Source organism: Haliotis rufescens, unplaced genomic scaffold, assembly GCF_023055435.1.
Source record: "Haliotis rufescens isolate VD_foot unplaced genomic scaffold, xgHalRufe1.0.p SCAF_17, whole genome shotgun sequence".
NCBI lineage: Eukaryota > Metazoa > Mollusca > Gastropoda > Lepetellida > Haliotidae > Haliotis > Haliotis rufescens.
The window spans coordinates 29,117,500-29,142,275 of record NW_025963857.1 but is presented as its reverse complement, the minus strand read 5'-3'; the positions used below and the strand labels follow the sequence as shown (position 1 = coordinate 29,142,275).

Genomic DNA, 24,776 nt, shown 5'->3' with positions numbered 1-24,776 from the left:
TACAAGATTTAAGGTCGTAACAGTTACATTTTCATAAAGATAATCACTGGGGAAATATATGAGATTGTGGTCGTGACAGTTACATTGTCATATAGTAAATCAATAGGGGAAATATACGAGATTTGAAGTCGTAACAGTTAAATTTTCATATTGTAAATCACAGGGAAATATATGAATATATGCGATCGTGACAGTTACATGATATCGTGAATCAACGTGAGGTCGTGACAGTTACATTACATGCAGTGAATTACTGGGGAAATATATGAGGTTGATATTGTCAGATTACCATATAGTGAATCAGAGGACATATACATGAGGTTGATATCGGGGCAGTCACATCATCATATAGTGAATCATTGGGTGAAATATGTCAACGCTCGTTTCATATCAAAGACACAAGGGTAAGATCCTCTATTTTATTTACATTGTATTTTTAAAGTTCTGTTTAATGTTCACGGCCATGCAGATGGTATTTTAGTCCTTATTTACAGTTAATTCAAAGTTTCATAATCTGGGCCTTCATTGTCGGTTTGTTAATATAAACGTCTATGTTCCTAAATATGAACATGTCAATAAAGATCAGGGTTTTTTGTAAATTACTTTTTAATTTGACACATGTTTAGATTCCTGATGTATGGACACAAGTCCTATCTAAAGTGTTACGGCCAAATGATTTATTTATTTCGGTATTTATTTGTTCTTGTAGGTTTGTCCGAGAATTGATAGATAAAGCGATGTATTGTTAAGTTTTTAGCGCGTTGCATTCATAGTGGTTACACATTGCTGCTGGGCTGTGGTAGGGTCATCTTCCCGAGGCAAGGGAATTAACTGACTGTAAAAGCAATAGTCAGTTAACCCCTTGCCTAGGGAAGATGTGGTAGGGTTTGATTATGTGGTATGTCGCCTGTCTATATGTGGGTGGTTGATTTGAAAGAGCAGATGGTCTACAAACGATATGAGTTATGTTATTTGCTGAGGAGCATTGTGTGTATAATATAATTAACTTATCATCAGCACTTTCTGCAATATTCAGTCACGTTTTTTAATCTGTATTTCAGTATTTAGTCTGTATTTAACATGGCTTTCTCAGCTGTTTGCTGCAAGCAGATGTCGGAACACGTTGTTTGTGAGGGCTTTTCAAACTTTTTTACTTAACAATTAAAGGTTATTTCATCGAAATCTTAGTTATGTGTGTTGACTAACATTTTTCACCTCGGTTGTATTAAAACAATGAAGGCTTTGTCAAAAATCTTTATTGGTGAAATTTAATATATTAATATTGTGATTACAATGTAAAATATCATTATACCGTGCTCTATATTCACGAACTTTTTTACTGCAGTCAATCTATAACAAGTATGACTCTTACAACTGAACCGAACTTTGATCTTATGTGCATAATGACAAATGTCTTCTGACTTGGAGCATGATGGGAAGATATCATTTCTACAGTTATCTTGTTGTTAGAATTGACATTTGCTATGCTAAGAACAACACAACAGCTTATTTATTCTGTTTATTTCAACAGAAAACGAATATATTTATAAAATGATTCATTTCAAATATAATTTGAATGATTCATGATTTACTGTACTGTGTTCTGTGTATTTCATATATTATAGTATTTGAACACGGCGCACAGTACTTCACATATGACGTTGTATTGGGAGCATTGTATTTGTTATTCCAATAGTGTTTCGTCACAATAAACTCTCACAACATGATATATCTGCTGACTGCTCACAATAGATCTGAGAAACTGTGTCACAGTGTACGAGATTCGCGTGTCACGTGATCACATACATTCTCCCCGATGGCTTGAACATGTCACGTGATCATCAGTGCAAGCCTTGGCAACAACCAGGAAGTGATAAACAGTCTACCCCGGGTGCTCGTCCAAGTTGCGTATCTGTAAAGGTAACACACTAGATCTCTGTTGAAATACAATAGGAATATGTTGTTTTCGGATTCATTGCACACAGACTCGTGTTAAAACCACTCATATATTTGAAATATAGTCGACATCAAGGTAAATTGAACTTCAATAACGAAAGTAGCTTGAACATTCCTCGAGTCCTAAATTGCAGGCTGAAATAAGTGTAACATTTTAACATATGTTGAATGTACTGTTAGGTGTCTTCAAAACGACGCAACCATATATCACAAGTGTTTGTGAGATCTAGATTCCAAGTGTGAACAGATTTATGCAGTGGTGACAGTTTATACTAACGTCGCAAATTCGTACATGAATATTAGAGTTATGCCCCTTTATCAGTAGACCATTGTACTGGACACAGGACCCGTAGCTGAACATGGAATCAAAATGGTGTGTGTGTGTCTCTCTGTGTGTATATGTATATGTGTTTATAAATGTGTGTGTATATATGTATGTATGTGTGTGTATGTATGTATATGTATCTCTATGTATGTATGTATGTATGTATGTATGTATGTATGTATGTATGTATGTATGTATGTATGTACGTGTGTGTGTGTGTAATTATGCATGTATGTGTGTGTGTGTGTGTGTTTGTGTGTGTGTGTGTTTTATTATGATCACTGCAAGAATAGATCATTGGAGATACATAGCACCATGAAATATATTTTCATAAACTCGTACTGAAGACATAGCTAAGTCGGACTATTTCTTTCCATCAGAAATGGCCACCGCAAAATTGACGGACAACCATCTGACCTGTGTCATCTGTACAGAAGTGTTCACAGACCCTGCCACACTTCAGTGTAATCACACTTTCTGTAAGTCCTGTTTGCTGAAATACACCAAAACACAGCCTGAAGCAATTCAAGCCAAGTCTATTCCATGTCCCTCCTGCAGACAACTGACGAGGGTGGCCAACCCTGACAGTCCAGTAGAGAAGTGGGTCAGTCAACTGAAACCAAGCCACGTCATCCAGGGGCTGATGGACGATTTGGGGGAATCGTCAGGTAGGGAATTTTGAAACGTTTTCATGTCTTGCACACCAAGGTATTGGAAATGCAGTTATATATTTATTAAAGTGAGAAGGATTGAGTTCGAAGTGAGCTGGTTTATATTGACATTTAAACACCTAACAACTATGGCTCGTAAACATACAGTATGTATTAAAAGTTGTAGTATGTGGTTGTGTGTTCTAGAAATTGTAGTTTTTGTAACATGCTGTGCTTTATGTTTAGATACCTGTAGCGTGTGCAAAGAAGATGGGGAGACAACTCCAGGTACAATGTGGTGCACCATTTGTGACGATGTCTTCTGTGATGGGTGTCTCCAGTTACACAAGAAGATGCCACGGTTACGTGACCATAAAGTGATTGACTTACGTATCCATGGTAACGAGAAACCAAAGGAACAGCGCTTTATGTGCAGAATTCACAAGGATGAGAAGATAAAACTGTTTTGTAAAGATTGCAGGATGGCAATTTGTACTGTATGCTGCAGTATCAAACACAGGAAGTGTGATGATGTTGAAACCATAGATGCCATGACGCCTCTTGTAACAGAAACATTGATCAATGAAACTAGAAACCAAGAGAAGAAGATTAAAACTTACAATGATAACATTTCATCAACAAACTCGGAAATTAAAAACCTGTTGATAAACGCACAAGTGATGAAAGACCAAGTTCAGAAAGAACGTATGGTAGCTGTAGACGTTCTCCTGAGAAAAGAAAAGAAACTGCTTGATCGCATCGACAAACTCACTGAGACACGTGTACAAGAATTGAAAGCCTACAGAAAGTCCCAGGAAATTGACCTCCAGATGCGTCAGCAGCGGTATGAGTTCACAGACAAAGCCGTGAAGGCAAACTGTGTAGCAGACATGTATGATATATATGGGACTGTGGCTGTAGCATACAGAGATAAGGACACAACTGAGGACAAAAGACCAATACCATCCACCATTGTCTTCACACATGACACAGATAAGCTGAGGAGATATGTGGATGAGGTGCAGCTGGGGAAGGCCAATACTGTTGGAGGTCTAAGTGACCGGACGTCTTCTCCTGTTCTCATGCACGAAATTGACTGTAGATCTGGAGACATGTTTTATGATTTGCGTGATGTGGTTGTATTGACAGTTCATGGTATCAAGGTAATTACTGTGATAGATTATTTACATCGTCGACTCAGCACATGTTACGTTCCAAGCAAAACATCCTTCAATACATGTCTCCAACTTCCTTCTCAGCCAATGCGAATAGCTAAGGTGGGTGGAGCTCGGGCAGCTGTTACTCTGCCAGACACACGACAAATAGCTTTCATCAACTTTGACCCTGAACCTACATTACAGTCAACTGTTAGAACAAGGAGGAAATATGGTGGTTTAGCCTTCCTGAACCCTTCACAACTCCTGGTAGGTGGTTACGATGGTCGTGCCTCTGTTGACGTGCTGGATATGAAAGGGAATATTCTTAAATCTATCTCGACAGGTGTGATAAGGAACCCACATGAAATACATGTTTCTGGGGAAAAAAAGTTAGTAGTTAGTGAAGTAACAGTAAAATCTATTGTGTCAGTGACCAGAAAAGGCAAAACTGTTTTCACCTACACTCCCACAGGAGACAGAGCTCTAACATACCCGCAAGGTATCACAACAATCAGGACAGGAGACATCCTTCTTGTGGACAGAGACACCCACAGGGTGATTCAACTGACAAAGTCGGGGCAGTTTGTCAGAGATGTCCTCACACAAAAGGATGGCATGCATTATCCCCATAGTATCTGTCTGGATGATGACAGTGTGTTGTATGTAAATAACAGTCGCTACGTAAGAGTATACGGTTTTGAAAAACATTGAATTCATCAATATGAAAATTACTTTGATGAACAGTCTGTGTGTGGATCATGTGTACAAGACTGAAATAATGAGAACTGATTGCATAACCGCTACATATGAAATGTAACGAGAATAGGGTCTTCATAACTATTTAGCTTAATGTTCCCATTAGCAGCGATGGAAATAAACATATAGTTATACACAGTTTCCTGAAATTACGATCATCAAGTTAGCACAAAGCGCTTAATAATCCATCATTGATTAGCATTGCATTTGTAATGTTAGTCTGTTGTGAATCCTAGTTGATGTCTTTCCTCTGATCACTCAACAATTAATTTCACAACAAAATGGTATGATCGATGGCTTTAGCCTGGCTTTGTTGTGAACTATAGTGTGTGCTTGTCAGCATATCTATTTGCACATGGAGTCAAGTATGTTTCTACAATTTCTACATTGTTGTGTAATGTACATGTAATAAAAATAGTAATGCGCGGCGCAAAGGGTCACAACATGAGATACAATTGTTATTCGTTATATTATATAGTCTTATGGTCCTTAGTCTGCAGGCAGACTAAAGTGTAATTTCGGCATAAAGTGTTATTTAACTAAAATGAAACATAGATTTCACTAGATATATAACAAATATATGAATTAATATGACAATGTAATTGTCAGGCCATTTACTAGTCGACTGTATGTGTTGAGTACACAACCTTACATAACAACATCTCATCGAGTTTCTGTATATTGTATACCCTATATCTTTTGTATGAATGGTGTATGTGTAACCTTTTCAGTTGGTACCACCGAACGCGAGTCATATCTGATCACACATGGTTAAACAGTAATGTAAGAAATGTGTGTACAAAATCATTTCACGTAGCTGGAGGACCCGTGAAGATCCGGGTAAGAATAAGTCTTCAGCAACCCATGCTTGCCATAAAATTCGACTATGCTTGTCGTAAGAGGCCACTAATGGGATCGAGTGATCAGGCTCGCTGACTTGGTTGATTCATGTCATCGAATCCCAATGGCGTGGGTCGATGCTCATGATGTCAATAACTGGATTATCTGGTCCAAACTCGATTATTTAGAGACCGCCTCCGCTATAACGTACATGTAGTTGGCGTGGACGGTGTAAAGACACTTGGAAAAGTATTTCAGTTACATGTGTATCATGTATCTACTGAGTGATTTAGATGTTTGAAATTTAGAATAACTTTTGCTCAATTTTGGTACGTCCGCCCGGAGAGTGGAAGGTCCGGGGTTCGATCCCCGGCCGCGTCATACCAAAAGACGTTAAAAGATGGTACTTGTTGTTACCCTGTCAGGCGCTCGGCATTAAGGGGCTAAAACAAGGACTGGTCGGCTCGGAGTCAGTATACTGTGTCTGAGTGGGGTATTCATGTTAAACTGCGGCATGGTATCTCAGTGAGCTAGCACTATAAATCGGCATTAGTCCGGACTAGTACAAGCAGCCTCACACATACATACACGCGCATGCACGTCGCTATATAAGTGCAATAATCTTGGACGCGACGTTAAACCCCATTTCACCTCACCTCACCTGACCTCAATTTTGGTACGGTGCTGACGTGACCCTCAAGATTATGTTGATGGTGATCAACGATTCCCTTGCTCAGCATGATATTAATATATAATTTATTTAGTCCCTGTTTTCCATTGATTTTGGTTTCATACAACCGAGTCTCAGTGAATTCAATTATATGGCCTCTCACAATTTGTAAAATGTTCTGATCTCTGAGAGACCATCGTCCAAGCAATATCTGAGTCAACGATCCACCAATGGGCTACTAACTGGCATTGTTTGTATACAAAAACTCTGCTGAGGCCTGAACTCTCCTTGTGATCCTTGCTAAATTCATGCAAGATTTTGTTAATCTGAAGGATCGCTCTCATCAGTCGTGGTTTCTTTAACTTATAATGCTTTAACTATTGTAATTTTACTTTTTGCAACTTTTAAAGCACGTTGCAAAATATTGGCGACTCGTCTCAAGTTTTTTAAAGAAGATAATGTTGATGAGACAAAAAAACTGATTGATGGCGGTTAATAATATTTATTAATAGTATCAAAAACACTCACGACAGAAGCGAAATTACGTTTGTGTAAAAAAACTGAAACAAAAATGCGAAGAGGTGATGACACGTTGATGCCGCATTATGTGATTTGGTGTCCCCTATGACATTACATTGTCCTGACATTGACATCAACCGGCACATTTTACTTTCTAAAACCGGCGTTTCGTCCAAGTCACTCAGTCACAGACAATTAAAAGAGGTTACTTCTCTCAGGCATTAGACAATTTTTTTTTATCCGTAATAAATGATGAACGTTTCATCCCCTTTCTTGTTCATTAACTGAGCTTATGGTATAAAGCTTTGATATCGAAGATTCATTCTGATGTTATTTGAAACGAAACAAATATTCTACATCCATTCACTGGACCAGTTTGATATTCGCAATATCAAATACAGAAATGGCAAGTGCTACTTGTTATACAACTACAAAGATAATTTCGATTTGAGTTGCAAAAACTGAGAAATCAATAAAGTGCTGATTGCATCTAACAAAATATACAATGTCATACATAGAATCGTACCAAACTCGGACACACATTTGCATGCTATTGAGCTTTTTCCTTCTCTCATACTAACGAATAATCTCATTGCATTTATAGCATAAACCATTCCATTATGATTCGTCAATAGCAAGAGTCGCATTGAATGAATGGTAGATATGTACAAGAACATTGCAGTGTGACGTCATGTGTTGTGACGATGACTTAAGAGTACCCTGGAGCCTTCTGGTTAGCCACACACAGTGATACCATAAACTACGCAATCATGCATGTGTACGTGTAGCTGCAATGATGGTAATCCAAATGCTGGACATCTTGATGTTGCTAACACACTGGATCAGTCAGTGATGGTTTTGTCGTTCAGTTTCTGTATTTTGTAAACAATTTGTCGGATGCCTCTGGTGGAGGAGGATATGCTGTACTTTTCGCGGACACCTAGGATCATCACTATTTGATGGAGATTCATAAACGTATGCTTATGGTATAGTGGATATGATCCAAGGGACTCTTTTGTCTTCTGTTCCCATGCAATACAGTCAATACAGTCAGTCAGCCAAGCAGACTAGTGAAGGCTACTACGAAACGATACAATGGTGTCCAGTGCATGCAGGGGCTAAATAAAAGCTCTGACCAATTTATTCATGAATTAAATATTAAAGTAACCTGCAGTGTAACAGTTGAGTGTAATATTTGTTCTTGTACCAGCATCAGTGCTATCAGTGTGTTGAAAACACGCCAAAGCCACGTGGAAAAGCAACAACTAGGTCTCTTAACTACCAGTCCGAAGATCAACGGGCAAATATGTACATGACAATATCACATGGTAAATGAGATACCCCATATCTCTCAAGTACCGTTATCTGATACAGCATAACTATCTGGTGAATGGTGGTATGCATCACCACGCTGATATTATCTGGACACAGTATTAACCAATCTAGGGTGCATTACGTATATTATAATCTTGTGTGAAAGCATCTGCTTTTAGTTAATAAATTCTATGTAATTTTCCTTGACAGGGCAACTGATGTCATAGTTTTGAAAGATTTTCCTTATCAAAGGCCTCTGACTGTATTAATATGTTGTCTGGTCGGTTTAATTTGCCAGCATACAGTAATAAATGATCGGGTTGTCTGAACATAAACTGGGGCATGAAAAACAGCACTTTATCCACCACGGCCTGGCTGATATTGAAACACTATTCATGTTCATGCAAAAGGAAAGGGTTAGACAACATAGTTTACGTGGATTGATAAATTCATTGGGTCTTTCAGTTCATACGTTGATTTCGCCTTTAGACGCAACTTATAGAAAACATCCATGAACTACCAATGTTCAAGTGCGATGTCAAAGCATGCAATTCTGAATAGACTGAAGAGCAAGATAAACTACAAAAATAATTTCGATAATCATGTAAAATTTATTGTGGACATGCAACAGACAGGGGTGCAACTGAAAGCTTGCTTTTGTCTGCTGGTTTTCGTGTGAACCTACTGTATTCTCTAACATTGGGAATACTGGCGCAGTATGATAACATGATGCATATTGGTATAAAACTACTCAGAATATTCGTCAATGCACAAGGGGTAAAGAAATCAACAGCAATACTGTATGTCATGTATATTGGCAGTACCGAGAGAAAGGGTAATTGGTAAGCTGTAGTTGGAATACAGACTTGACATAATCGCTACACATCTTGCTTGCACTCATGAAACATCACCAGCTTTCTGTCACGATAATGACAGACAGGGCCGACAGACCAAGGACAGACCGACCACCAAATGACCTAGCCCTGTTAGCCTATGTTTCATTTGAGGAATCAACGTTTGGCTGTGACGTCATCAGCATGAACTGCCCGACGACATATCAGCTGTTTCACGGTATCCAGGCGTCCGCGTCACTGTGGCTTATCGACTTTAATGGTGGTCATTGTTGACACGTAATAATCGACGTCAAAGACGTGTGTGCGCTCTGCACAACGATGACAGAACAGGAAGTAATTTTGTGTCTGGGCAGAGCTGGTTCCAGCTTTTCAGAGCAGAATGGTAGAGCACATCTGTATCTTCATCGGGAAGAATTCATGGCTCAGTGTAGTGGCAGCGGCAAGATTTTTAGCTTGGATTTGTGTGAAAAAGTCTCAATTTGCTGTGTTCAATGCTAATCTCACAGCACAACATTACATGAAGCGTGAGACATTGGGTCCCTTCCTACAACTAATATAAACACACGGATATTGTTCAACATGGCAGCACAAGATCACAAACACCACCATCTGCTATTCAATAACGTCAATTCAACGTTTTCCCTTGGTCAGCTCGCGTCCTTGACGTGTCGCCACTTGAACACCGCTGGGACTACCTTGACCATTAGATTAGAACACGACCTATCCTCCTGCAAACTAACGAAGCTTAACACGGATGAAGTACTGGTAACCCGACGTCTGACGAGCTCTGCATGACGTCGTGTGCGGACGTGTCTTGAACCCAACGGAGACACACGATATTGATAAATACAGATAACGAATTACTGTTAGGTGAGTAACTACAATTATATCTCATATGATTGTCATTGTTATACGACTGTCACTAATGAGGAGGCATTATCTAGTCCTTGTGCTTGCTATTTTAATATATAGGTCATATAGTAGAACGTAAGTAAAAGGTAGTTAGAATCATGTATATTCCACACCAACTGAATAAATAGGTACAAAAGCCAGGATTCACAGTAGGTTTGTAGCCATTTTTGTTTAATTTGTTTGTTGTTTAACGCCGCACGCAAAATTCCAGCTATATATGACGTCGGTCTGTACATAATCGAACCCAGACCAGAAAATCCAGTGATTAACATCATGAGCATCACTCTACGCAGTTCGGATGCGATGATATGCATCAAACAAGTCAGCGAGCCTGACGTCGTCGCCTTTAACAGCAAGCACGGCTTGCTGAAGACATATTCTCTACCCGGGTGGATTGCAGTCAGTACTCCTACTATCTCACTCAGAGCAGGACAGTAGACTTATCACTTTAGGGCGGCTTTAAAACATGTATGATATTTGATGTTTGTTTTATCATGGGCTTAAAATTCGCCTTTCGCCTTTCTGGACATTAATTATTTTCATTTTGCTGCATTAACATGAACGTAACATGTATCCCAGTATATGTATAGTTATTATTAATCACATCCATTGTGTTAAACAAAGACCAGCAACACATATACTTGAATCTCAATTACCTGCATTGTCAGCTAGCACAGGGTCATCAGCGTCAAGTAAATATCCTCTACTTGAGCAAAAGGAGTATTCTGAAAATTTCATCTAAAAAATATTTTCAGCAAAATGTCATGTAAGTCAATTCCATTATCGAATCCCTTCACTGTTATGGAACTTAGTTTGAACATAAAGGTGTGATCGAGTTCCTTTTTCACAAAGCAACTATAACACAGTCTGTAGAAAATCGAATCTGAACCATGCTAACGAGGGCTTAATATCATGAGATACGATATACGTAGTCGGTGAAACGTTGCACAAAATTATCAATAACCAATCACCATTTAATCAGTTACGAGTACACCTGGGACCTATTTTACGTTGGAATTTCCACGGGTGTGTCAGACATGATTATCAACAATACTAACATGGGTGTCCCCGTAAACCCCCATGTATGTATCAATTTTAGTTCACGGCTATTGTTGCAGTGCTTGTGTGATTACTTTTCAAAATAACTTTATGAAACGTCAACCTAACTAAGGCATAAAAAAGTCATTTAAATGATCCTCTGTCTCTGTCGATGTTGATATCCACATGACAATTGACAGTAGACAGGCGGCATTATAATCAGGCGTTGTAATAAGAGCGGAAAAATTGTATCCATTGTACGATAAGTATGTGTTTATTAATCACTATTAAATAGTGCTGATACCAGGTGTTTGTGAAAAGGTGAGTGTATCCTGCCCCACCGGTGTCACCCGTCACAAACACATACGAAGACATGTCAATTATTCACCTGATAACATATGTCAAAATCGGGAATTGCATCAGGCATTTTTTTGTCACTGAAATAGCATCCACATGTCGATAGTGAAACATTTTGAAAGCTTTATTAAGGCCTTGAATGTTGCGTCATTCGATCAGTGACAGTTCAACAACATGCCAATATTAACAAGAAGTGCAAAAAACAACGTCATCGGCCGCTTTCAGGCAGGGGAATCCCGATCAACGACTGCAGTGGAGTCGTCAACACAGGGTATGTCCTCACCTGCGATGGGGAGATGTCTGGTTCAGGGACGAATCAAGATTTCTCCTCCATCGAAGGTATGGAAGAGCACTGGTCTACAGACGTCGGGAAGAACGTTACACTGGAAAATGCGTACAGGAATTGGACAGGTTTTGTGGGGTTAGCGTTATGATGTGGGCGGCTATCTCTCATCATCGCCGGACAGGTTTGATCCATATTACGGTTCAACGATACATCAACGAATTTCTCCTACCACACGTCTTCCCAACGGCAACGGTGTATTCCAGAAGGACAACGCTCGATCGCATACAGCACGGAGTACAAGAGCTTGTCTACACATCAATAACTTTGATGTTCTCCCTTGGACACCCAGATCCCCGGATTTGAACCCGACAGAGCACCTGTGGGATAAATTGGATAGACGGCTACGCCGACGTCAGCCACAACCCCTAGACGTTGCAGCAGTTGGCTTTTGCGTTGCAGGCCGAGTGGGCTACCATTCCAAAGGACGTGATTCGCATACTCGTCTCTTCCATGGGTAGGAGATGTCAGGCCGCTATCGATTCCAACGGGGGACATACGCTTTATTGATGGGAGCTGACCTTCACCTTTCACTTTTCCTATGTACCGATAACTGTGATGACTACAATCACCAAGTGTTCTCTCCACAACATTTTGGCTTAACACCTTGTACGGTTCCTCGTAAAAATGTATTTTCCTACCTAACACAAATCTGGTTTGCATTTCCCTTTTGGAAGAGTCTTTTTTAGTCAGGTTGACCGAAAAATATGTCCATGTATTTGACAAATTGAATGAAAATTATTAAGATGGGTTTTTAATCATTACAATAGACAAATTATGCAATGATTAGAAGCCAGAAGACACTGGGTGGTGAGATTGTAATATAATAAATGGATCGATATTTCAATCAGTTTGGAAAAGTACTGAAATATTAAGACAGATTGTAAATTGCCTAGATGAAAATCTTAGTCATTTTACACATTGACTGTAACATCCATACCTAAGTGAGGTGAAATGGTGTTTAACGTTGCATCCACGATTATTGCACTAAAATAGCGACGTGCATGCACGTATATTTGTGTATGTGTGGCTGCTTATACAAGTCCGGATTGTAGCCAACAATGCCTGGGTTTAAAATGAATACCCACACAAAAACAGTATACTGACTCAGAGCTTACCAGACCCTGTTCCTTAGTGCCGAGCGACAGACAAGTACCATATTTTGACATGTTTTAGTATGACGCGGCCGTGGATCGAACCCCCGACCATCCGCTCTCCGAGCGGACGCTCTACCACTAGACTGCTAGACTACGGAGACGGTCCCATACATTTTGTCAATGATTCACATGCTTATGTAAAGGGTTTCAAATATATGAAAAAGACCAACTTATCCTCGATGCACAAGCTTATGGGTCAAGTTTGAATTAGGCATCATGCACCGTTGTTTGCAATGGAATCTACTTTTCGTTATATTATTGGTATGTGAACTAAGCGGCAAAAGAAAGTATAGGTTGGCAATTTGTAATTTTAAAACAGCGATAACTAGTGAAAAGTGGGTATTGGGAAAATGACTGCCCAGGAACAGATACCAAAAAACACCTCACCCGAACGCGCCACCTTTGACGGGGCTCGTGCGCTGACACCAAAATGGTGAAACAGGTTTCTCGCCTATGGCATAAACTGCACGTGCATGTTAGCTGTATAAATGCGTGGGTATAACCACACGTGGTGAAAGCACACAAAAGAAATGTCACGACTGTCAGAGACAGAAAGAGAGAGAGAGAGAGGGAGAGAGAGAGAGAGAGAGAGAGAGAGAGAGAGAGAGAGAGAGAGAGAGAGAGAGAGAGAGAGAGAGAGCCATGGCCGAAATGGGGTCAACACACGTCCAATTTGCCAGAAGGTTTGGTTGTACACCATTGACAGTAGCCAGGTTAATTCAACGGTACAGGCAGACAGAAAAGAACACAAGACAGGCCTAGAACCGAACTACCCCGAGTGACAACACCACTGGAAGATACGGCTCATTCACCTGCGAAACAGATTCGTAACGGCGACGGCGATGGCAGCAACAGCGTTTGGACATCCCATCAGCCAACGTACAGTGCTACGACGACTTCGTGCTGCTGGAATGGTACTGACTGCTCAACATCGACGCCTAAGACTGCGATGGGCGAGGCAGGTTCGACGCTGGTAATTGAGAAATTGGCGTCGAGTGCTGTTTAGTGATGAAAGTCGGTTTAAGACAGAGAACGAGTTTATCGACGAAGAGGGGAACGTTTGGCTCCGGCGTGTATTCGAGAGGTCCATCCATTCGGCGCGGGAGGTGTCATGGTGTGGGGCGGTATTTGTGGAGACCAGAAGACTGATTTTTGTGATTATACAGGGAAACCTGAACGCTGTGCAGTGTAGAGAGACCAAATGTTGCAGCCTGTTGTGCATTTCGTTCTGACAAAACCAACAGCAGGGTGCATTGTTTCAACACGACAATGCCAGGCCCCATACTGCAAAGACTGACTCGGAACTCCCCAAACCAACAGAACGTTGACGTTTTGCCCTGGCCTGCCCATTCACCCGATATGAATCCCATTGAACAACTGTGGGACCATCTTGACAGACAGAGTAGAGCACGCCATCAGCCTCCCGTCAACAGACAAGAATTGCAGCAGGCCCTGAGAGACGAGTGGCAACGGATTCCAGTCCACGTCATCAGAAGACTGACGTCATCGATGAGGCGGCGTATCACAGCATGCCTTGAGGCAGCTGGAGGTCATACACGCTATTGAAGGCAACTGTGTCGACAATGAACTTGTAGTGTGTCTGACAATTTTTTGTGATATTTCAGACAACTTTTGAAAATGAAATTTCTTACCCCACCATTGTTTACCTTGAGCTTATATTACCTGTGATTGCACAATTTCATTCAAACTGTGGTTGATCAATCATTTGTTACCCCTCCCTAGGTTACGTTATAATTAACAACAAAACCTCTTCTTGTTATTTTTGTTATCGATCATGGAACTCGACCTATACTTTCTTTTGCCGCCCAGTTTATTTAAATTTACAATAACTTTAATTATAATTGTTCGTTTGTTCGCGGTTTAGCTTAGATTTCCATGTATCGCGAGTCGATCGTGATTTTTTATTGGTCTTGCACATAACAATATGGTTTAGAATTGACCTTTGCATAACATTTACCACCACCAACACACTATATCACTCGTGGCCATGGAGGATCAGCCTCTACAAATGTAATCTGAAGTGCGCCGGTCCATAATATCCCGCTGTGTTCATATCATGTGAACTGTAATCTTTGAGTCTTGATTGTCCGACTGTTGTGGTGAAGGTGGCGTTCTCTAGATCTAAGTAAGTAGAACATAGTTTGAATCATGCGTATGCCCCATCCAAATTCACAGATAGTTCAACATGTAGGACTCACAGTGAGGATGGAGTTAGTTCCTGGGCGATACTCCCATGGTCTCTCTTCAACATCAACACTGGCGTTTAAAACATGTATAGTATTTATATAAGTGTATAATTTTAAATAACATCAACTGATATATTGGTCATATAAACAAGCTGTTTTAGCTGTGGTATAGGCCATCTGGTGAAAAGGAATTGGGGGTTGTAGCCTGACGACTCGTTTGGATGAAATTTTGATGACAATGCCCTTATTTGATTTAGTGCGACAATACCTACATTGTGATATGAATGATAACTGATCTCTCTTCATGTCTTGTTGTTATGCACAGAGGCAACATGACGAAACCTGTACACAATCTAACTATTTTTATCCATAAAAAATGCCGACTGCTTATCAGTAACATTTATACAGACTCTTGTATCTATGTATATATACATGCTGCTAGCGCTTTGAGCATATATCTAAGTTCTATGAGTTTCAGTGCTGTAAAAATTTCATTGTTATTGTTATTTTTATTTACAGATTAAAATAAAAAATGCAGCCAAAAGTTTTTGGGTGATGTTGGCACAGTCAGACTGGTTAGGCTCAACATCAGCTCAGGGCCCTTGCCCCCTCTACACGCAGCCCAGACAGCGAATGGGACTTCTCCCAGGAAGACTCCCCAACACTGCAGCCTTCTGCATTACCCAGATTATCAGAAGGGTTGTATTCCTGGTAGCGAATCCGTGCACTCTCCCAATGTCAGTCAACAGATTGGGAGGTACCAAACCTAACTCACCGAGAACAATGGGGAGTCGGACAACATGGTACTTGGGAAGCGTGACATTTCGAAAGCATATTTGCCATGTTTTTCCTCAATCTTGTCAATCACATTAGTGTCAAAGGGGACAGAAAATTCAAAGATATAAATGATTTCATTGGATTTATTAAAAAAAAGACAAGATCAGGTTTTTTGTTGGCCTGGATACGTCTGAGGCTATATACAGGCATATTCCAAAGAATTTTGTATTTATCATTTTCCATGACGCCCTCTACATATTCCGGATCGTACCATGGGTGGACCTCAATACCCTGAATTCCTTGTTTCGTCCAATCAACAACACCAAAAGAATACGAAAGGACGGGCACAGCAGTCTGCATTTGTACTCTGCCCGAAGTTTTCCCTTGACATGGGCATTCTGGAGTTTGTCCCTAATCTGCATCCCTAACTACGTATAGGCCTCACCTTCCACGAGATGGTCAATAACTCCTTCCCCAAGTAAACTGACTGTTATAATAATAGTAATAATAATAATTATATTATTATTATTATTATAAGTTGTAGTAGTAGTAGTAGTAGTAGTAGTAGTAGTAGTAGTAGTAGTAGTAGTAGAAGTGAGGTGAGGTGAAATAGGGTTTAACGTCGCGTCCAAGATTATTGCACTTATATAGCGACGTGCATGCACGTGTATGTGTGTGTGTGGCTGCTTGTACTAGTCCGGACTGATGCCGATTTATAGTGCTAGCTCACTGAGATACCATGCCGCAGTTTAACATGAATACCCCACTCAGACACAGTATACTGACTCCGAGCCGACCAGTCCTTGTTTTAGCCCCTTAATGCCGAGCGCCAGACAGGGTAACAACAAGTACAATCTTTTAACGTCTTTTTGTATGACGCGGCCCGGGATCGAACCCTGGACCTTCCGCTCTCCGGGCGGACGCTCTACCACAAGACCACGGAGGCGGTCAGTAGTAGTAGTAGTAGTAGTAGTAGTAGTAGTTGTAGTAGTAGTAGTAGTAGTAGTAGTAGTAGCACTAGTAGTAGTAGTACAAGTAGTAGTTGTTGTTATAACCACCTGATTTTTGTTATCTGTGCAGAGGTGTTGACAGACCATTCCACACTTAAGTCGGGTCTTGCGATAAGCACTTGTTTGTGGGGAACTACATTGTATTCTTGATCTGCCCCGAAATACCAACTGGAATATGGGGCATTAAAACAGTAATGGTAATTGTGGTCAACATAATATGGTCTTTTATTATGCTCACATATGGAATGGAATATGGAATAGTATGACTGTCAGAGTTACAGTTAACAGATCCTTTACATTAAAAGTAACAGAAATAGATCATCGGCATACCATGTCCGAATAAAGGTTCCTTTGGAGAATATCGTATTGAACCCATAATTTAATCAGACGACTTGCCATCACAAATGGACACCACTAAGAAGTTAACAGACAACCATCTGACTTAAGAAACGTGTGAACGTTAAGAAATATCCCATTTATTATTTGTGATTATTGGCACAATTGTATTTCAAGTTCAATTTGTATTTTTCATGTTCAGATATTTTTACCATAACGTTATTCCAAAGACATATATCGAAGTATATGGTTAAAATTAACAGTCGTCTAAATTAACACTTATAACTGAAAAGGTAGTTTTCAGGGAAGCGCGCGCGTGTTGTGTTCATATGAGAAGTTTTTAAAGATAAATGTTTGTTTGCCAATTATTGTGTTCTTTGACACATGTTTGAGTTGCAGATGTTTGGTCACAAGTCCTTTCAAAGTTGTACAGTAGTCTATATATTTCAGCAGGAAATGAATATCTGGTGGTAAAAAACGGGACATTGCTAATGTGTCTGATGACATCTCACAGCTTATCTGAATATCGTGTCACGTGATCATCAGTGTGGGAGGCGTCAACCAGGCAGACAGACGTTGTTTGACCCCGGTGGTCGTGCATGAAGCAGTATCTAAAGGTAAAACGCTAATTCTCTGTTGAAAAATAACCTGAATCTTTTGTTTTCGTAATCATTCTTCCAAACACCGAATCATTCTTGAAAAAAACACTCATAGATTTGCGAGATTGAAATGATAGTCGACATGACGTCAGTTGTACTTCATGTTCAAGTCGTGGCTTTGTTGAAATACATGTAAATGTTGAAATAAGTGTGAATGTTGAAAATAGTGTGCTGTGTGAAATGTACAAGTTTCTCTTTGGAAAACATCGTAACGATACTGTTGAACATCTCACGTGCTAGTGACGCCTTAAATCCGCATGTGAACAGTGTCTGCAGTGGTGCTGGTGTTTATATTGGGGTTGTGAAGTATGTAATATGTATCTTAGTATTTAGTCTGTATTTTACATGGCTTATTCAGCTGTTTGATGCATTCAAAACTCGCTCGCTTTGCGCGAGGTCTAAAAGCAGATGTCTCAACACGTTCTTTGTGAGGGCTTTTCAAACTTATTTACTTAACAATTAAAGGTTATTTAATCGAAATCTTAGTTATGTGAGTTGACTGACATGTTTCAGGTCGATTGTATCTAACAAAGGTAGGCTTTGTCAAAAAATGTATATTTTTGGTGAAGTTTAATATATTAATATTGTGATAGTATTACATCATAATATAATGTACTGCAGTCAATCTATAACAAGTATGACTCTTACAACTGCAACATAGACTCTGAACTGAACTTTGATCTCATGTGCATAATGACAAATGTATGATGATTTAGGGTATGATGAGAAGATACAATTACAGTCTACAGTTTGCATGTTGATGGAGCTGGCTATTTTATCTGCTAAGAAGAACAAATATAGCAATTGTATACAAACATGAGTAATGATGAAAGAAAACCTAAGAGAGATGATGATGATTTCACGAGTACTGATGGTAGAGCAGAGGCTAGGATTAGAAAGGGGGCAGAGAAAGGCCTTCAGTACGGCACGGATTCGAAAGAAGACAATATACATGTACATGGTTGTAGTTCAAGCTGGTAGAAGAACATACAGATTCTCTGTGTGGTGAAGATGATTACACTTAGGTAGAAAGTGCACACAGAGTCTGGCCATTCACAAATGAAGTATTTATGCAATCGAAAGGTGACTATGAAGACATATGTTTCAGTGTGAGTTGGCACGTGATGATTTCTCAATTTTCCTGTGTGAATGTCGGAATGCTATACAAAGAATGCCTTAAGTTAGAGAACTTCTCTGAGAATATTAACAGAATAGTTGGAAAACTACCCTCCCAGTCAATATCAGAAGTTCAGGGGTCTTATACAGACCTTTGGGGAGAGGGAGACAGGTGTGCATTTTGACAGTCTAGTGGACGTTGTGAATAAAGAGACCAGAAAAGCGCGTGCCCCCTTGTTTGGAAAAGAATTCGAAGCTCTCAGAAAAGACGAGAACACGGGAAAGTGCACTATCTGCAAACAAGACTAATTTCACCTTTGCTGCTGATCAGGTTAATACACTTGAAACAGGGGATCAAACAGAGTGGCAGGTTGGAGTTTTTACCTCTATTATACCAGATCATTGCCAAAATCTTGTTTGTATTTGTGATCCCATGTGCATTATGACAAATGTCTTCTGACTTGGAGCGCGCATTATAAGAAGGTATAATTTCTACAGTTTTCTTGTTGTTAGAATTGACATTTTCTCTGCTAAGAACAACGCAACAGCTTGTTTATTCTGTTTATTTCAACAGAAAACAAATATTTATAAAATGATTCATTGCAAATATAATTTGAATGATTCATGATTGATTGTACTGTGTATTTTATATATTATAGTATTTGAACATGGCGCACAGTACTTCACATATGACATTGTATTGGGAGCATTGTATTTGTTATTCCAAAATGTTTCGTCACAATAAACACTCACAACATGATATATCTGCTGACAGCTCACAATAGATCTGAGAAACCGTATCACAGTTTACGGGTATCGCGTGTAACGTGTTCACATACATTCTCCCCGATGGCTTGAACATATCACGTGATCATCAGTGTGGCTGAGGCAACGACCAGGAAGTGAAAAACAGTCTACCCCGGGTGCTCGTCCAAGTTGCGTATCTGTGAAGATAACACGATAGATGTCTGTTAAAATGTAACTGGAATATGTTGATTTCGGATTCATTGCACACAGGCTCGTGTTAGTAACCACCCATATATTTGAAATATAGTCGACATCATGGTAAATTGAAGTTCAATAACGAAAGTAGCCTGACTTGCAGGTTGAAATAAGTGTAACATGTTAACAGATGTTGAATGTACTGTTAGGTCTCTTCAAAACGACGTAACCATATATCGCACGTGTTTGTTTCTAGAATCCAAGTGTGAACAGATTTAAGCAGTGGTGGCTGTGTTTATACAAGCGTCGCCAATTTGTATATGAATATCAGAGTTATGTCCCTTTATCAATATGTGTGTGTCTGTGTGTGTATGTATGTATGTATGTATGTATGTATGTATGTATGTATGTATGTATGTATGAATGTATGTATGTATGTATGTATGTATGTATGTATGTATGTATGTGGGTGTGTGTATGAGAGTATGTACGTGTGTGTGTGTGTGTGTGTGTGTGTGTGTGTGTGTGTGTGTGTGTGTGTGTGTGTGTGTGTAATTATGCATGTATGTGTGTGTGTTTTTTGTGTGTGTTTTATTATGATCACTGCAAGAATAGATCATTGGAGATACTTAGCACCATGAAACTCGTACTGAAGACATAGCTAAGTCGGACTATTTCTTTCCATCAGAAATGGCCACCGCAAAGAAATTGACGGACAACCATCTGACCTGTGTCATCTGTACAGAAGTGTTCACAGACCCTGCCACACTTCAGTGTAATCACGCATTCTGTAGGTCCTGTTTGCTGAAATACACCAAAACACAGCCTAAAGCAATTCAAGCCAAGTCTATTCCATGTCCCTCCTGTAGACAGCTGACGAAGGTGGCCAACCCTGCTAGACCAGTAGAGGAGTGGGTCAGACAGCTGAAACCAAACCACATTATACAGAGTCTGATGGACGATTTGGGGGAATCGTCAGGTAGGGAATTTTGAAACGTTTTCATGTCTTGCACCCCAAGGTATTGGAAATGCAGTTTTTATATTTATTAAAGTGAGAAGGATTGAGTTCGAAGTGAGCTGGTTTATATTGACTTTTATACACCTAACAACTATGGCCCGTAAACATACAGTATGTATTAAAAGTTGTAGTATGTGAGTGTGTTTTCTAGATATTGCATTATTTGTAACACGCTGTGCTTTATGTTTAGATACCTGTAGCGTGTGCAAAGAAGATGGGGAGACAACTCCAGGTACAATGTGGTGCACCATTTGTGACGAGGTCTTCTGTGATGGGTGTCTCCAGTTACACAAGAAGATGCCACGGTTACGTGACCATAAAGTGATTGACTTACGTATCCATAGAAACGAGAAACCAATGGCATCAAGCTTTATGTGCAGAATTCACAAGGATGAGAAGATAAAACTGTTTTGTAAAGATTGCAGGATGGCAATTTGTACTGTATGCTGCAGTATCAAACACAGGAAGTGTGATGATGTTGAAACCATAGATACAATAACGCCTCTTGTAAAAGAAAGACTGATAACTGAAACTAGAAACCAAGAGAAAAAAATTGACACTTACACTGATAATATTTCTTCAACAAATTCGAAAATTGAAAGGCTATCGACGAACGCACGGGAGATGAAAGACGAAGTTCAGAAAGTACGTATGGCAGCTGTAGACGTTCTTCTGAAAAAAGAAAAGAAACTGCTGGATCGTATCGACCAACTCACTGAGATACGTATTGAAGAATGGAAAGCCTACAGAAAGTTCCAGGAGATTGAGCTCCAGATGCACCAGCAGCGGTATGAGTTCATAGACAAAGCCGTGACGTCACACTGTGTAGCAGACATGTATGATATATATGAGTCTGTGGCTGTAGCATCCAGAGATGAGGACACAAGTGAGGACAAGAGACCAATACCATCCACCATTTTCTTCACACATGACACAGATAAACTGAGGAGATATGTGGATGAGGTGCAGCTGGGGGAGGTCAAGGTTGTTGGAGGTCTGTGTGACCGGACGTCTTCTCCTGTTCTCCTGAAAACAATAGACTATGGCAGACAGGGGGGCATTCAGCCTTTTTCAAAGGTTTTGTTTGATGTTGCAGTATTAGTTGTTGATGGTATTAAGGTAACTGTTGTGATAGACAGTTTTTATAGGAGACTTCGTGCATATTATACTTCAAACAAAAGACTCATCGAGAAATGTCTCGATCTTCCCACTGGTCCAAAGCAAGTAGCTAAGGTTGGTGGAGCTCGGGTAGCTGTTACTCTGCCAGACACAAAACAAATAGCTTTCATCAGCTTTAACACTGAGCCCACACAAGTGTCAACTGTGAAGACAAAGAGGAAGTATTATGGGTTAGCCTGTCTGAACTCTTCACAACTGGTAGCAGGTGGTATCGGCAGTCGTGCCTCTGTTGACGTGCTGGATATGAAAGGGAATGTTCTTAAATCTATCAACACAGGTGTGATAAAGAACCCATCCTATATTCATGTCACGAGAAATAACAACTTGATATTCAGTGATCCTGCAGTAAAATCCCTGGTATCTGCGACCTGTGATGGTGAAGTTGTTTTCACCTACACCCCTTCAGGAGACAAAGCTCTGAAATCTCCTTGGGGGGTCACAACAAGCAGCACAGGAGACATCCTGCTTGTAGACAGGGACACCAAAAGGGTGATTCAGTTGACAGAGTCGGGGCAGTTTGTCAGAGATGTTCTCACACAACATGATCGCCTTGAGTGTACTCTTGGTATCTGTCTGGATGATGATGGCTTGCTTTACGTTACCAGCGATTACCATGTGAAAGTATTCGCCTTTGTGAAGGATTGACTGAAATAGATAGACATTACTCTGCCATGTAGAAGCTAGCTGTGAGCCACACATACGCTGTATACAAGACCTAATTGATTGCAAATAGCCAAACTGCTTGTAAAACTGTGCTGAATGAACCGGACATTGGAGCGAATTACTTTTGGGGACAACGACTGTTGTGTTTGACGTGCGTTTAGATGGGTTGAGAACACACTGTGAGTGATGGACAGGTACACTTGCAGCTGATTTTTTCAACATCGCTTCACCCGATCCCTACATATGACTCCTGCGATAGGACCGCATCCGTGGTCTAGTGGTAGATTGTCCGCTCGGAGAGCGGAAGGTCCGGGGTTCGATCCCCGGCCGCGTTTTACCAAACGACGTCAAAAGATAGTACTTCTTGTTACCATGTCTGGCGCTCGACATTAAGGGGCTAAATATACAACAAGGACTGATCGGCTCTGAGTCAGTATACTGTGTGTGTGTGGAGTCTTCATGTTAAACTGCGGCATGGTATCTCAGCGAGCTATCACTATAAATCGGTATCAGTCCAGACTAGTAAAACAGACACACACATACGTGCAGGCACGTCGCTTTATTGCAATAATCTTGGACGCGACGTTAAACCCAGGCGGTCGGGTAGCCTAGTGGTTAAAGCGTTAAAGCGTTCGCTCGTCACGCCGAAGACCCGGGTTCGATTCCCGACATGGGTACAATGTGTGAAGCCCATTTCGGGTGACCCCCGCCGTGATATTGCTGGAATATTGCTAAAAACGGCATAAAACCATACTCACTCACTCACCAAACCCAATTTCACCTCACCTTACTCCTGCGATAGTTATTCAATCAGTCCAGTGGTTCGCATTTGGAAGATAAAATCACACATGAAAGAGGTGAAATGGTTGTAATGATGGCGGAAAATATGTTATTTTGTAGAATTGAGAGCAAAAAGCGTCAACGCGGTATACTTTATTACAGAGATGAATAGTTAATATATTTACACTGTGATCTCGGAAAAGTGGGTTGTCTTTTAATCTTGCATGATAAACATATATGTATGTCCAAGAGCGTGAGTATAAAGTCATTACATACACTACACAGGAAACACTATTGCGTTTATTACTAAAAACAGAATGAGGGGCAGTATCGTGTTCCCTTGTTTATCAGGAAAGATTACAAAAGGGGGATCGAATGGCAAAATGTCTCGATCGCGGTCAAGAACAGCTCTACCCTGATTCTTTAGAGTTGAACGTTTCGTCACTCGTCGTAGAATCCAAGAGGTAAATATTCATCCACTGTGATTATTAATAACATTATGTCTCGATTTATCACCTTATTTTATAGAATGAATTAAGGGTGTATAACATTATTCGCATTGATTATCTGTCAAAAGCCCAGTTAATTGATTATAAACGGAAATACTTTACGTATAGACATTGCGCAACATAAAGTGAAATAACTTTGGTGTACGCTTAGCTGGGATGAATAATAATCAGAGGGACAAAGGAAGGTATACCGATCGGGTTTTTTTGTAATTGAAAATGTAAAGAACTGTTGTTAAGTTTGAGCATTTCTCTTCAGCCATCACTCATTCCTTCAAAAGTGTGTAAAACGTCATCTGTTGCTGGGTAAATGTGTGTAAACAAATTCAGTGAAGACTGACGCAAGAAATGAATTTGCAGCAACATGGCCCCTATCATGTTTGAAATGTTGTAAACAAATTTATTGTTTTTCAAAGATGAGATGTCCGAGATACTCATAACCTCTTGTGTATTATGCGATTACATTTTTCAATTTTTAATTTTATTTTAAAAGTTTTAAATCAAATTATATCTAACACCAAAAAAACATGTAGAAGTATATACTAGGTTTCTATTGCTCGTCAGTTCAGATGGCTTCTGCATGTATCGCTCCCACTATAAGTTGTCAGAAATTACCTTTAATGCCAGTGCTTATAGTTCAAATAGAAATTTATCAACATTTACATGAATTTCGAATGACATGGCCATGACTTGGAATACATGAACTTTGTTGTTTGCATTTGTAACTTTCGGTCT

General features: G+C 40.0%; 2 protein-coding genes across 3 annotated transcripts; both read left to right on the top strand.

The window, feature by feature from the left end:
• Positions 1-1,834: 1,834 nt before the first annotated feature.
• LOC124119677 lies at positions 1,835-4,978 on the top strand. The gene is made up of 3 exons (XM_048397836.1): positions 1,835-1,920; positions 2,662-2,949; positions 3,178-4,978. The coding sequence occupies exons 2-3, from the start codon at positions 2,664-2,666 to the stop codon at positions 4,797-4,799; spliced, it is 1,908 nt and encodes a 635-aa protein (XP_048253793.1). The 5' UTR covers positions 1,835-1,920; positions 2,662-2,663; the 3' UTR covers positions 4,800-4,978.
• On the top strand, positions 1,951-23,239 carry LOC124119658 (protein wech-like). Of its 2 annotated transcripts, none has more exons than XM_048397835.1 (3): positions 1,951-2,032; positions 20,584-20,874; positions 21,104-23,239. In XM_048397835.1, exons 2-3 carry the CDS (start codon positions 20,586-20,588, stop codon positions 22,735-22,737), a joined length of 1,923 nt encoding a protein of 640 aa, XP_048253792.1. In that variant the 5' UTR covers positions 1,951-2,032; positions 20,584-20,585; the 3' UTR covers positions 22,738-23,239. The 2 variants fall into 2 exon arrangements, with proteins under 2 accessions (XP_048253792.1, XP_048253791.1); XM_048397834.1 differs by lacking the exon at positions 1,951-2,032 and adding an exon at positions 17,610-17,795.
• Positions 23,240-24,776: the final 1,537 nt, after the last annotated feature.

Coding starts and splice junctions, on each gene's coding strand:
- LOC124119658 (XM_048397835.1), top strand. CDS start 20,586: ATGGCCACCGCAAAGAAATTGACGGACAACCATCTGACCTGTGTCATC. Junction 20,875..21,103: donor CGATTTGGGGGAATCGTCAG/GTAGGGAATTTT, acceptor CTTTATGTTTAG/ATACCTGTAGCGTGTGCAAA.
- LOC124119677 (XM_048397836.1), top strand. CDS start 2,664: ATGGCCACCGCAAAATTGACGGACAACCATCTGACCTGTGTCATCTGT. Junction 2,950..3,177: donor CGATTTGGGGGAATCGTCAG/GTAGGGAATTTT, acceptor CTTTATGTTTAG/ATACCTGTAGCGTGTGCAAA.